The sequence below is a fragment of the Xenopus tropicalis genome, chromosome 6 (assembly GCF_000004195.4).
Source record: "Xenopus tropicalis strain Nigerian chromosome 6, UCB_Xtro_10.0, whole genome shotgun sequence".
NCBI lineage: Eukaryota > Metazoa > Chordata > Amphibia > Anura > Pipidae > Xenopus > Xenopus tropicalis.
The window spans coordinates 130,651,407-130,665,649 of record NC_030682.2 but is presented as its reverse complement, the minus strand read 5'-3'; the positions used below and the strand labels follow the sequence as shown (position 1 = coordinate 130,665,649).

The window sequence follows — 14,243 nt, the reverse complement described above, 5'->3', positions numbered from 1 at the left end:
TGATTAAAGTCACTTGGGGTGCCTAACATTTTGGCACCCCCAAGTGACTTTGCCTTTCCTTCTCCTTTAAACTGCTCCCTGGTTGCTAAGGTAATTTGGACCCTAGCAACCAGATAGCTGCTGAAACTCCAACCTGGAGAGCTGCTGAACAAAAAGTGAAATAACTAAAAAGGAAAAATACAAAAATGCCTTTCCTTCTCCTTTAAATGAGATGCATAGGGGATATGAATAGTGGAGGGCCCTAATAGAAAAGCAAGTTATAAAAAGTAGCAATAACAATAAATCTATAGCCTCACAGAGCAATAGATTTTGGCTGCCGGGGTCAGTGACCCCAATTTGAAAGCTGTAAAGAGTTAGTAGAAGGCGGCAAATAGTTCAAAAACTATAAAAAGTAAATCATGAAGACAAATTGAAAAGTTGCTTAGAATTTGCCTTTATGTAACACAGTAAAAGTTAACTTAAAGGTGAACCACCCCTTTATAGTCATGAGTGCAATTCCATGGGCCTTACTGAAAAGGCATAGTGTTCCATACCCCAGGCTGCAGAATTGCAAGCTTGATTAATGAACCAACCAACCACAATCATAGTAACCATACAGTATTTATGTATGTTTATTTATATAGCACTACTTATGTACACTCCATGTAAAGCAGAACAATACATTAATACATTGAACAGGGAGTCATTACAATAATAGATAAATACAAAGTATGATAATGAATGCAAAGTCCAGTTGCATTAAGGATTTCACAGAGTTAAGTGTCAAAGAGACAAAAGGATGGAGATGGAAATTAATATGACTTAAAATGCCATATTTTATATACTGAACTTAGTGAGTCAGCCTAAAGTTTCAGCATCTCAATAGCAGCAATGATCCAGGGCTTCAAAACTTGTCATGGGGCTCCCCATCTTGGTAAGTGTCTGCGACACTCACATGCTCAGTGGGCTCTGGGCAGCTGTTGGAAAGCTGAGCTTAGGGGTTGTCACAAAATATCAAGCGGAAAATGAGGGTTGCCTGTCATATAAGCTGATTTTATAGGAATTATTATTACATTCTGATGCTAAATGCATTATACAAAACATGTCTAGAACAGCACCGGTTTAATAAAGAAGTTAAGTTGCCCAGAGCCACATTTGCCACCACAGACTTCACACCAATTTATGTTCAGGACATTAAGATAAACTAAAATCTTGAGAGGAGATAGGTCAGAGAACGGATCATTTGCAGTACCAATGGATGAGACAAAATCATGCTCAGGGCGGCTCTGGGTCATACACAGTGGAAAACACAGCAATAAGGCGTAATATAGATAATAACCACCAATATCAATGTGTACTCTTATTGAAGTAAAGCTGGAATTTTATGACAATTACACACCCATGTAAGGGATCCAGAAACTATATTGCCCAATATATTGGGTTCAACTTACAACAGGGTGCTACTGCAGAACATCTTATTGTCTGTAGATATATATTTTCATTCTATGGTGTTGGCTGCTTGAAAAAGGAACTAAAATGTTCTGAAAGCTTGCTATGATTATCTTAGTTAGCCAATAAAGGTATCACCTTTATACCACTTTTGTTATTTTTTATTTCAAAAGGGTTACCCTGTAAACATTTTTTGACTGGCTAACACGGTACATCACCTTTTCCTGCATCTGATATGGCACTAATGCATGTATTATCCTAACTACTTGTATCTTGCAGTTATTAGCCTTAGATTCTTAGACTGATGCCCCCACAATTTGATTTATTAGAATCTGTGACATCCCCTTTGTATGTGGTTGGAATGGTGGCACCAGTAATAAAGAACCACTAGTTCTACCAGCCTTTTTGGCACACTATTGTGCTTACATTTCATGACATTGTGGTACCCAGCATTTCATGGCATAGTCTGGCCCAGCAATCATTTTATGACACACTATGCCTCCAAAGCACACAAAGCCATACAGTGGCCCCCAGACCAAAATCGGAACTGTCCAGCGATATGGTAGGGGCAACATTATTTCCTTAATAATTTACACAAGAGAGTACATAATGCAGTGATCTTCTGAACAGCCAATGCTATGTCAAACCTGCCACTGGAATTTACTGTAGCTGCATACCTAGGTGTGTCCATCTGCCCACAGACCTGGAATAACTCACATGTAGCCATTACCAAAACAAGTGAAAGGGCATTTACATGTTAATCTGAATCCAAAAAAAGCAAAACAAGGCCAACAACTAAGTGCATGTCTATGGGAATAGGGGTATTTGGATGCACAGTTTGATAGGCTGGCTTTTTGTTTTTCAAATTGACCAGGTTTAAGGCTGTGTCCTGTAAATTCCCCTTACATAATGCACTCTTTACTTTCACATCTCAACTGAAATCTTGTGTTCAAAATAAACATCCACTTACCCACACTGAGGGTTGTGCCTTTTCCTTGACTTTCAGTGCATATGGCTAGGACCCCCATGGGATTTAACCCACTTTAGGGTTTACTCACAGTACCTAGGACATCACTGGGAACTTAAAGAAAAAGTGGGGAGCAGATTGTAACCAGAAGCCAGTGGACATGCATATGGTACCCCCAACTGGCATACACACATAATATAAATACAACTGGTTGTATTTATATGCATCTGATATAGGTACCTTATTTGTCATGCAACCACAGGGGGTTGTTGAAATAGAGGCAGCCCTGTATTAGGCAAATGTTATAGGTTTCCCTCTGTTTTAGACCTGGTATAACCTAATATAAACAGTATGATTTCTAATACAAATTGTTTGGACTGACCTTCAGGTTGGAGTGACTAGGGGGGTGTGGGAAGCTTTTAAATATTATATCAATCTTTAAAGGTGTCAGCAGGAAAACAGAAACTAGTTATTTCAGCAAAGAAATTATTGCTTTTGCAGCCCTGCCCCCAGCCAAGGTGCATCTATATAGAGGACAGAATACATGCCTCCAGAATTCTCTTTCTTGAATCACCATAGCTGAGGGGTAAAGTTAGACACTGTTGCAGAAAAGCTACACACAGGAAAAACCCATCAACACAGCATACAGGCAAAGCAAAATGTAAACTTTGGCAAAGATTTTGCTAATAAGGAATAATATACTGCTCCAACCTTATATATGTGTGAATGGACACAAAAACTTGTGTGACCCCTCCAGACTGAGTTATCAGCATATTAACCCCTGGATACCCTGCTGGATTTCTGTCCAGCACTGTCCTAAGCACTCCTCCCCTTGTCGAAATGGCTTGTGCGCATTGACTTTTGCGCATCAGGAAGAGTTAAATGCCTCTTACACTCAGCTCTGCCTCTGGATTTCATAGCAAATTATCTGGTGGTGGACAGAGGGATTTAGGGACACCTGAGGGACACTACTCACTAAGCTGCAGTCCTTGGCACAGGTCCTCAGGTGCCTATATAGAAAGTACAGTCCTGTATGCATGGGCCCTCCCGATGGCCAGATATCTATTGGGTAGGTTAGAAAATCCAGTAGGGTAAGGGCTACATTGGTACATTGATAAACTGTTCTCTGCTGGGCCGTAACTGGATCAGCCTTTGTTCGGTCCAATGCATAGATGGCCAAATCAGAAAGGGCCACAAGAATATATGACTTTGTGCCATACTCGCTTTAGAGCAGATATAAAAGCATGACTGCCATGCCTCTGCACAGGACTGGCCTTATCTTACCTCTTAGTGCAGTCCTGAAAGGACTAGCATGTTTTATGCATTTATACAGATAATCGCCAGCCTAGTGCATGCTTTCCAGATGGTGTTCTCAGGACTGGGGCCTAGAGGGGCTGCTGTAAGATGCCATAGACAGTCACTAATTATTGGGCCCAGGTCCTGGCTGGGATTCACAATAGGCTCTGGCATTTCAAGCACACAGAGACCCAAACACCAGCACCCCACAGGCTCACTAAATAGTGACCATCTGTGGCATCTTACAGCAGCCACACTTACTGCCAGTCCAGGTTTGATTAGGCCTGTGGGGGACCTTTTGGGCCTAAGTGTGCTTAAAATATCATGGTTTAAATCCCAGTCCTGACTGTCCTGTGTAGCTGCACAGGTGGCACACTGGGAATGCTGCCAGTCACTGTTGAAATCCACTGAAAGAGGAGATTACCAGTTCTTGGGGAAATGTCACTTTTGAAAAAGGTGCATGTAATGCACAGGGCCAGGATGTTGCATTCTGGGAAGGTGAACTAATGTGGGTGGGGCTTATTTTTTAGTACAGCGAACGGCACTAAACCAGATTAATAAATAACTCCCTGGCCTATAGAGCTGAATGAAACATCTGAGGCAAGATATGAGGATTTGTATAAGAAGTTCCGGCCAAAGGAAGGACTCCTGCATCAGCCTTGGCCCTAAGTCTTTAATGAATACGAATAAAGTGGTGATTTTTTTTAAAATTAACTTTTATACATTCCAAATAGGGAACCCACAAATACGCAAATAATGCATAATGTAAAACGCGGCTGTACAGCTGTTACTTGTACTACACTACATCTCCCATCGGGCTACGTCAGACACATCCTACGTTCCAACAGCCCTGCAGTAAAGTTCCTTTCTATTGAGCCAGCAGCCAGCAGCCAGACACCTTATCCCGTCCCAGCTGACAGCGCACTTCCACCCACATGCTTTCTGAGCGCTGTGTTTACATTCTCCAGCCGGCCACGCTGTTTTGACATCCAGGGACGCGATTGGACACGTCTTTCCGTAAGCCCCGCCCCGGGGGCGTGCCGACCGTGCCTACTTCACCAATTCAGCGGGAAATTCAAATAGCTACAAAAGAGCGGGTTCAGCTTTCAGCAAGCGTCTGTCTCTGACGGCTTTGATTCTGCTGGGCGCCAAAAGATCGACCCTGTGTGAGTGACAGCAGGGCCGGCTTTTGGGTAGGGCAGAGAAAGCGTTTGCTTTCGGCCCCCAGGATCAAGTGGGACCCCTTGGGGAAAATATTTATGGCAGCACAAAGGACGTTATATGTGGTTTTAACAATTATATTTGTCTATGCAGCAGGCATGGCTGAGCTGTGGCCTTACATCTGTTGTTACAGCTACAGCACATGGCTGATGGGGGATTGTGAGAGCTATAGTTCTGCAACAAGTTGCAGGTTGGGCAGCTGTACATTTTGAAGCTTCTGATTGGTGCCATTGCTGGGACCCCCATTATCTTTAGCTCAGGGCTGGTGAGCCCTAGTATGGGGGGGGGGGCTGGGGGTTAAATATATATTACAGAGGGGAAATATCTATAAATATGGCAATCATGATAGTAAAATTGAGTCATAATATCTCTGCTGCCTTAGAAAACAATACTGAAATGCAGAGCTGTTGGGAAAGTTGGTCACAGCAAAGTGCATGTCACTTCCTTGGTGCACCCTGCCCCCAACCATTGCTGTTCCCTGCATGCTCGCTGGATAATATCTTTGCCCTCAGCCCACTGTGCTGCTTTAGGGAAGGGTAAGCCAATGAGAAGGACACACAGCCATTTTGTAGATTCCAGATGCAATAATTGTGCTGCTTTCAGTCAGGGCTTTGGAAATGTGCATTTTATTTCAGTACAGCACATGAGCAGGTCAGGTTGAGTTATAGTTGCACCAAATGTATGATTGGAGCCTATGATTAAGTGCTGGGTAAGCATGAAACGCGTTAGACTTTGTATATGGGGTGATTGAAATAAATGCAATTTTTTTTTTAATCTTGCCATCTATGCAAGAATATACATTAATTGGTTACCAAATATATGATGCCAAACATGGCTCTGAATAAATGGCACAGAACTAGTTTACAGGCTTATTGGGTTCAACTGGTTAAGTGGGGTATATTGCTAAACTACCAATGGCTGTTGGAGGATTCTGGGAGTGGTAGTACAGCAACAGCTGCACAACAACTGCTTGGAAGATCAGAGGAAGGGAATACCAGTGCCTGGCACTTTCCTCCCTGTATATAGGTTTGCTCAGCTGTTGCCAGAGGCCTACTCTGCCCTTCCGCAGCCAAATGTGCTTTACATTGAGAGAGGTGCTGTTTTTCACCAGGTCTGGGCAGTCACCCCCACTAGCACTCCTTACTTCCTAGTCAGGGGGGAAATGTGTGCGAGCACACAGCAGGAAGTGAGCAGTGCTAATGACATGGCTCTCACACTGTGAGGAACGGGGGCAGTGTGTTGTGGGAAAACTGGTTTTGGAAACATACTTAGTTGGTCGCTGGCGATAAATAATCCCATAACATGACTAGCATGGGCTACCATTTATTTTCTAAGCATTTATTGTTTAGCAGTGACAAATAACTCAAGTTATAACTGAAATTAAACCAAAATGATAAGGTTTCACATGTATTAAACAAGTCTTGCACAGAGTAGTCAGTAAGAAGGCGTATGTGACCCTGGATTCACTAGTAGCAGGCCCGGACTGGCATTCTGTAGATTGTGGCAAATACTAGGGGGGCTGTTGTAAGATGCCATAGACGGTTGGTTTATTGGGCCGGCAAGTAGCTGTTGGGGCCTCTGTAGCAACTCCTGTATTGTGTATCTCAGTTTGGGCCTGCTAGTCTGTGCAAGGCTTGTTTGTTGCAAGTAAAAACCCTTGTAGTTTTGGCCTAATTTCAACTATAACGTTGAGATATTTGATATATCAAACAGTAAATGCCAGCAGTGGATTATGGCTGAAGCACAAGCTAAATACCCCAGTCTGAGATGCCATGTGGGCACTGTGGCTTTAATCCAGTCATGTTACAAGGGATACACATTATTAAGGAGCCAAACCATGAGAGACTTAATGGCTACTTATTTTTAAAATGATAAAAACAAAATGCTAGTTGTCACTTTGATAAAATGACTTTGTGTGTGAAACACGCTTCTTGTAACCAGGAATCGTTATTATAGGCTGTGGCAGATTGCTAAAAATCTTTGCAAGTGTTTTTTCACCACATCATTGTTTCATTATTATTATTATTAACATTTATTTATAAAGCGCCAACATATCCCGCAGCGCTGTACAATAAGTGGGTTACATACATTGGACATACAGAGTAACATATAAGGCAATCAATAACCAATACAAGAAGTGAAGAGAGCCCTGCCCAAAAGAGCTTACAAGTTTCATGGCTAGTTCTGTGGCTATCTCAGTTGGTGTGGGATCTTTATTCTAAGGGTTAAACCCATCCCCCCTATAGAAAATGCATGTAAAGGTAATTCTTGCATCCCCTCACGATAAGCCTTTGCCCTCCCTTTCTCCTCACCCCCAGTGGAAAGAAAGGAAGGTGAGGTTGTGACATGTCTACCCCCTCTTGCTATTCAGCAGTGGGCCAGCCGGTATTGGGAGTCAGGCGCGCATGCGCAGATCCCGCCTGCGCTGTATAAAGAGGCTTGGCGCCAGCTGATCAGCTGAAACCCGGTCTGGGCACTGACTGCTGCTGTTGCTTGCTGGTGAGTACATGGCCTTATTGAGGTGCTTTTTATACTGCTGACCCGCCAAAATTTCTATGGCACTATATTAATACTGCAAGCACTAGTGCAGCCCAGCAATGCTCCGCGTTATAGAACTGCAATGTCAGCCAATCATTTCTTTCATGGAGGGGTTTCATTTCTTTTTATTTATTTTTTTGTCCTTAAAATGTTCGGATTTTATGGGGGGCGGGATGTGAACCTCTATAATCGTTTGATCGATTAGTCCTTGCTCGATGTTTTAATGAAATGCGCTTCTTTCAGTGCCAGACCCCCCCCCCCTTGGGGACAGTGGGTTAGCCTGCACCCTGGCAGCGAGCGGGTTAATGTAGAAGCACCCCAGTGTCCCCCATCTTTATAACAGGGGGTCACGATATAGATGTGGCCCCCAGGCCAAGGCTCAGCCCCCCGAGATGGGCCAGATTGGGTTTATTTTGGAGGGAGATTCCCTTCCCCCCCTGCAAGTCTCAGAGCTGCCCGGGCTGGGGGATTCTTTCATGTTAGATCTTCTTCTTTCTGGGGGTGAGGGGACAAGGGACTGAGGGGTATGTGTGCCCCTGGCCGCCCCATAATGCCCCATCTGCCCCGGGCTGGGAGGGAAAGCTGGGGGAGATTTGGGCGCTCTCGGTAAATTGGCGCGGAACTGGCGCCTCACGAACAAACTGCCCTACAGGCTCCCGGGGCCCCTCAGCTGCACACACAGGGGGGAAAGGGGCCCTTCGGCTGCTCTGTCCCTACAAACCTGGGCTTTGTCCCCCCACAGTCTGTGGTACCGGCCGGGGGAGGCGGAAGGGGGGTGCTTGGCGGGAGTCTGCTGATGAGCTGTCCCTAAAGGGATCCAGCCCTGTGCCCTGCCTGCTGCCCCAGCACTTATATTGCCACTTATTCCCTCATATTCATTCTTTTTATTCATATAATCTCTATTAAGTAATGAGAGGGAGCTGTTATACTGGATTGTGCCACTAGTTGCTTTTTGTCTGCCCTTCACCTCCATGCCCCATTGGCATATCTGTTTGTTATTGTTTTCTCTTAACAAATCTATCTACTATAGAATAAATGGAGCAGAAAACAATGACTAAAGGAAAGGAATATTTTTGCTGAAAATGCTTTATTCGTATGCTTATCCATACTGTAACTTTACTTAACTTTATTTTCGTATGTCTTTTTCAGGTGGAAGTTTCCTCACTTTGGAATAATGTCAAGAAGAAGGTAAATTTATAACACTTATATTTATAATGTACTATGCCCAGCCCACAGAAGTTTTTGGGCCACTTTGCAGCATCCTTTACAACCTATTGAATTCATTGACATTATTGATAAGCTGCTATTTGGCTGATCTGTTTCTTCTGACTCCACTAGTGCAGTTATGTTCTTATGGCAATAAAATGGCCTTTCCATCCCTACCAATCCTAGTACTCCTTAGAATGCCAGTTCACCATGTTGAAGCTTTGGCTCCACTAAGCATACCAGTTACTACCAGGCTTGTTGACAGCTACTCAAATATTAATCTCAGCCATTCATTTTAGATCTGTTTCTTCATGAACAGAAATCAAAGGACAACAAATGTTTTACTCATAATTTACAACCCCTGGAATGGCCTCCTTCTCAAACAGCCATGCTGCACTCCCATTTTTCCTACCTCTTTCCCAAAATGAAAGTAGGGCAGTTGGGTTGATGGGCACCAACTTTATGGTGTTTATTTTTTCTCTTTAAAGCAATTGCCAAAACTGAGTGCACACTGCTAAAGCCACACACAGCAAAGTCCAGAGTGACTTCAACTGTACATGCTCAGTGACTGCAATTGCATTTAGGAGTAGATTTTAAGTGGCATTGCACAGGTCAGGAGGGTCACTCCAGTATACATGTGGTTTTGTTCTCCTTTTAATGCTCATGAGCGAAAAATATTAGTATCTGATCATCATGTTTTGCATTTGGCAATGATGGTTGTGGTAGGAACAGACCCACAGGATATTGGAAGATAGATTAAATCAGTGTCCCCATTGCCCTCGCATTTGGCTGGTATTGATTTACTTTTTGTTGCCATCTGGATGCATATATTGTGTCCTTTACACCCAAATGCATAATATAGCCTCACACAAAAGATATAACAAACTGCACACAATTACACTCTGCTATAGCCTATCCTCATTTTCCAGCCAGAATTGCTTGAAAACAGTGTTGGGAAGTGTAGCTCAGCAACAGCTGGATTTCTATAAGATGCCAATAACTTCAGTCATGTAACTAACAAAATGTCTTCTTTCTAGTGGCCGTCTACAAGCAAGACATGAAACCTCTGACACCGGGAACGATTGCCAGCTTGCAGTTGCAACAAAGAAACGTAAATCTGAGGTGAGCTGTGATTTTTTTTTTTTTTCTCCCCCCAACCCTTTTGATGCCCAACCGGCACACTGCCATACAAGGTCTGTAGAAAGCCCACAATCAACATAGAGTTGGAGAAGGAGAGCACTAGAACTTTACCTGTTGATTGCAGAGAATAATATATATAATTTTTTCTTTTCTTTCAGGAAACTAGCACAACATTTGAATGCCACCAGGATGCAAAACGGCACAACTATGAGATCCAGGTAATGTGTGGGCTTCAAGTATTTTACTCTGTTCCTAGAAGAGTTATCCTAATATTTGAAGAAATATAGAGTAACTTGAGATTATAGGATCCGCATTTAAACTGTCAAAACTTCCTAGAAAAAAACCTTTGGTGTACTCTTAAAATTATCTCTATTATATATATTTTTTTTAATATAAATATTTCAAAATTTTTTTTTAACAGGGCTGCTGGTCAGAGATCACTACAGGAACAGTGACACCTTGTATTCTGATAGAAACCCCACACAAAGAAATGTCGATCTCCACTGACATATCGCAGTTCTCACGATACAGGTTCAAGAATCTCTTCATTAGCAGATCCCCTCTGCCAGAGCTAAGGTGAGGTGTTTCCTTGTGATTATCTGTTGGCTCTTACTAAAGGTTCTAAAAAGTAATAGACAATTTTTTCATGCTAATGTAGATATAATGTGTTCTTGGGGGAAAGGAAATGGACTGACGTTTATATTGCACCAACAAATTTGCCCTAATTATAAATGTACTTTTACAAAACTACTCTTGTAAAATGTGCATACTGTATATAACTCTGAAACTATAATTTTATAGCTGGGGCAATTCAAAAGATGTGTGGATGAAGATGATAAGCAAAGAGTCAAGATATGTGCACTCAAGTCGCCTTCTACAAAATCATCCCACGCTGAACCCAGACATGAGGTCTATTTTGCTGGATTGGCTCATAGAGGTATGTAGAGTTTTGAATCCCTTTTTACAGAATTCTTTGTCAAGGGACATTCGGTCTAAATCAACTATCTAGTTATTCTGACTTGGTTAGGAGCCCTGTGGCCCATCAATGAGGGCAACAATTTCTTCTTAATCAGACTGATTGGGACCGATCATTAACAATCAAACCAAGTAGAATGAGGCCAAACGCAAGGGTCACCAGGGGGAGGTGGCCAGATGGAGCAGATCTTTACCAGTGTTAACCATTTTTATGTGTTACATGTGGTGTTAACCACATTTTGAACAGCATGTATTGGGCTTCAGGGCTGTCTGACTTATTTAGAGGAGGTGGGCAGTGTTATGGTATTGTAATGGGTGGGGGGGAATCTTCATGAATTTGAGGTTTTGGCTCATGAACTTAATGCTTAAGTTTTTTTTTTTTTTCCCCTAGGTATCCGAAGTCTACACGCTACATAGAGAAACCTTTTATCTGGCTCAGGATTTCTTTGATAGATTTATGCTGACCCAAACATGTGTGAACAAAAGTATGCTTCAGCTTATAGGAGTTACAGCACTATTTATTGCTTCCAAATTAGAGGTAAGCTTCAAATCTGTTGGAGGACTCCTGCAAAATGCTCCTGGCTTAGGGTTTCCAAAGCTTACTGGTGTTAAATGGTCCTTAACCAGTGCTGAAAGTATATCTTTTCTTTTCGCAGGAGATCTACCCGCCAAAACTTCATGAGTTTGCATACGTCACCGATGGTGCATGCAGTGAAGATGATATTCTTCAAATGGAGCTCATAATGCTAAAGGTAAATCAAATACCCTGCATGCTTTCTAGAATATGAACAGGAAGTTTCTATTTTTATTGCAGAAATAACTTTTTTTTTTTTCCCCCCCCCCCCCCCCCCTTTTCTTCAGGCTTTGAAGTGGGAACTGTATCCTGTAACTGCCATAGCATGGCTGAACCTATACCTACAAGTATCCTCTCTTAAAGATCATCCAAAACTGCTGCTACCTCAGTATTCTCAGGAGCAGTTTATCCATGTTGTTCAGGTAAGGAGTGTGAAGATATTGCTTCTTGTTCAAAACAATCACTTTCCAGTGATCCCTTTGTTTGTGTTTTATTTTTCATTTTCATGCCAAGAATGCTGTCTAGCCCATTATTTTCATGGCATAGTCAGTTCTTTTCATGGCACATTGCTTACATGTATTTGCCGCTAATTCTAGCTTTTCTCTGCTACAGCTTCTAGACCTATGTATTCTACACCATACCTCGCTTGACTTCCAGTACAGGATTTTGGCAGCTGCTGCTTTATACCACTTTACCTCGACAGAAGTAGTTACCAAAGCCACAGGTAAGTTTTACTGTAGCTTTAAAATGTGTTTGGTTTGTAATGGCCAAATTTGAATTTTCAGGTTAAGACCCAACATTTGACCAGGAACCTTTTTGTAGCTTAAAACAAAGTTACACCGATTGATTAAACATGTATCGGCCATCGGCTACCAACTGGTCATGTTCAGCTGAGATAAGAAGCCTTGTGCGTATTGTGTATTGTCAAAATAGTTCTTGGAAAAGATTTGACAATTTTTTCTTCCCCACCCGCAGGTCTTGATATGGAAAGTATTGGTGAATGTGTTCATTGGATGGCTCCTTTTGCGAGAGTTGTAAAGAGAAGCTCCCCATTTAAGCTTAAAGTCTTTAAGAAGGTCGCACCAGAAGATATGCACAATATCCAGACCCACGCCAATTACCTTGATATGCTGGTAAGTGTATTTACAATTGTTAATTACAAGGGGAACTTATTCATAAATTAAATTCTGTTGGACATGGAGTATTATAAGGGTTCAGCAAACATCCCCTTTAATATATTTACAATCAAAGGGTGGGGGTGCACTGCAAACACTTATGTACAAGGTGGGGTGCAGGAAAAAAAAAATAGAAAAGCAAACCCCTGCATTCATTAAATGTAGAAATTCTACAGATTATAACATCGGGGAGTAAGACTGGCTTCGTGTTTGTGAGGAAGGACAAACAATCTTTTCCAAACACTGAGATAATAAGGAGTGCAGAATTTTGGACAGATGGTATGGATTGGAGCAGCCATATTTTTGCACTACCACATTTATGCTTGTCAATGACGGATGCCTCTGCTCTAAAAATAATCTGGTGACTTCCATATACATTCAGTTCTGAAATGTTAAGCATACCTCAGCTGCCCTCATACAACATGGGATTTAATTGGAATTAAACTCTTAAACTGAATGTACATTTGTGTTCAGTTACCCTGTATGTTAAGATCACATGGACAGGAAGGACCTGTTTGATATAAAGGATTACCTTTTGATAACTTTTAGGATGTCAGACAGTGATATTTTGAGCCAGGTTTGCAAATGATTTTTGATTCTTGGATAATTTAGCTTTTTAGCAGTGGTCAGTTTTGGAATATCAGTTTAAATAGGATCTTAGCAACCAAATGGCTATCAGCCAGGCAGTGGCTTGCATGTGACATTGGTATATGAAATGGAAAGAGTCTGAGCACTATAATATAAAGAAATATTGAATACCATCCACTTGCGCCCACAGCAGTTGACTTGGTTGCCAAGTAGAAATTAACTTTATTTTTTTTCCTTTCTGTAGGATGATGTGAAGGTTCCAGATAGTGATTTGGGTGAGTCTCCTGTGGCCATTGGGGGTATCCTCACACCTCCCAAGAGTACAGAAAAAACTTTCTGAACGATGCAGCTGAAAGCTAGTGGTGCACCTCTCTCCCTGCATTTGAGGATGCAGCCGAGTACTGGAAATGCAGGAAGCCTTAGACTGGGACACACTCTGCCTGGATCTTACCCGTATTTTAACTCCTGTTTTAGAAGTGACTTGTACAGTAGCTTCAAGTTTGCTAACTAATTTATTGCCATGAGATTTTCCCCTTGATGGAGAACATACACTGCCTGTCTGAGGACAGCCAAACCTTTTTACTAAGGTTACTGTTAAGAAAACATGACTATCAAATATCCCCCATAAAACTGCTGTAGCACTGATTACTGCAGTTACTCTTTCTTAATCTGTTCATAAATTGAATTAAGCGCCTTGTTCTGTATGACTGTCCTATCGGCATCAATTCTGCTATGAGGCTACAACTCCCTGCATTCCTGGACAGCTAAAAAGATGATGCTGGGTCTTGTAGCTCACCAACCAGAAGATTATATTTGATATTACAATTTCCCCTACTTTCTGCTTCTATAAAAAGAGCAAATTTGGTTTTGTGGCTAGAGCCTCTTAAAGAGGAACTGTGCAAATCTATTAAACAATGTTAATACAAAATGTTATTTTTATATAAAGAAACTTGTATTTGTAAACATGGTCAGAATTGTGGACATTTTGTAGAAAAATGTCATTGGTAGGGTGTTTTGTATGTATTCTGCTTCCATCTCACTGGTAGAATTCTTGTGCAAGGCAAGTTGTAACACTTTGTGCTCTATATTGTCTGGGCTACCATTGGCCTGTGTAACCCCCTTATGGCGCATCTGG

At 42.0% G+C, this 14,243-nt stretch overlaps 1 protein-coding gene across 1 annotated transcript; it reads left to right on the top strand.

The window, feature by feature from the left end:
* The first annotated feature begins 7,402 nt into the window (after positions 1 to 7,402).
* ccne2 (cyclin E2) lies at positions 7,403 to 14,036 on the top strand. Its single transcript, NM_001016267.2, is given in 12 exon segments — positions 7,403 to 7,411; positions 8,600 to 8,638; positions 9,694 to 9,778; positions 9,955 to 10,014; positions 10,218 to 10,372; positions 10,598 to 10,733; positions 11,163 to 11,309; positions 11,428 to 11,523; positions 11,633 to 11,767; positions 11,958 to 12,069; positions 12,321 to 12,478; positions 13,353 to 14,036. Coding segments are annotated over 11 exon segments (1,194 nt in total). The 5' UTR covers positions 7,403 to 7,411; positions 8,600 to 8,624; the 3' UTR covers positions 13,449 to 14,036.
* The last annotated feature ends 207 nt before the right edge of the window (positions 14,037 to 14,243 follow it).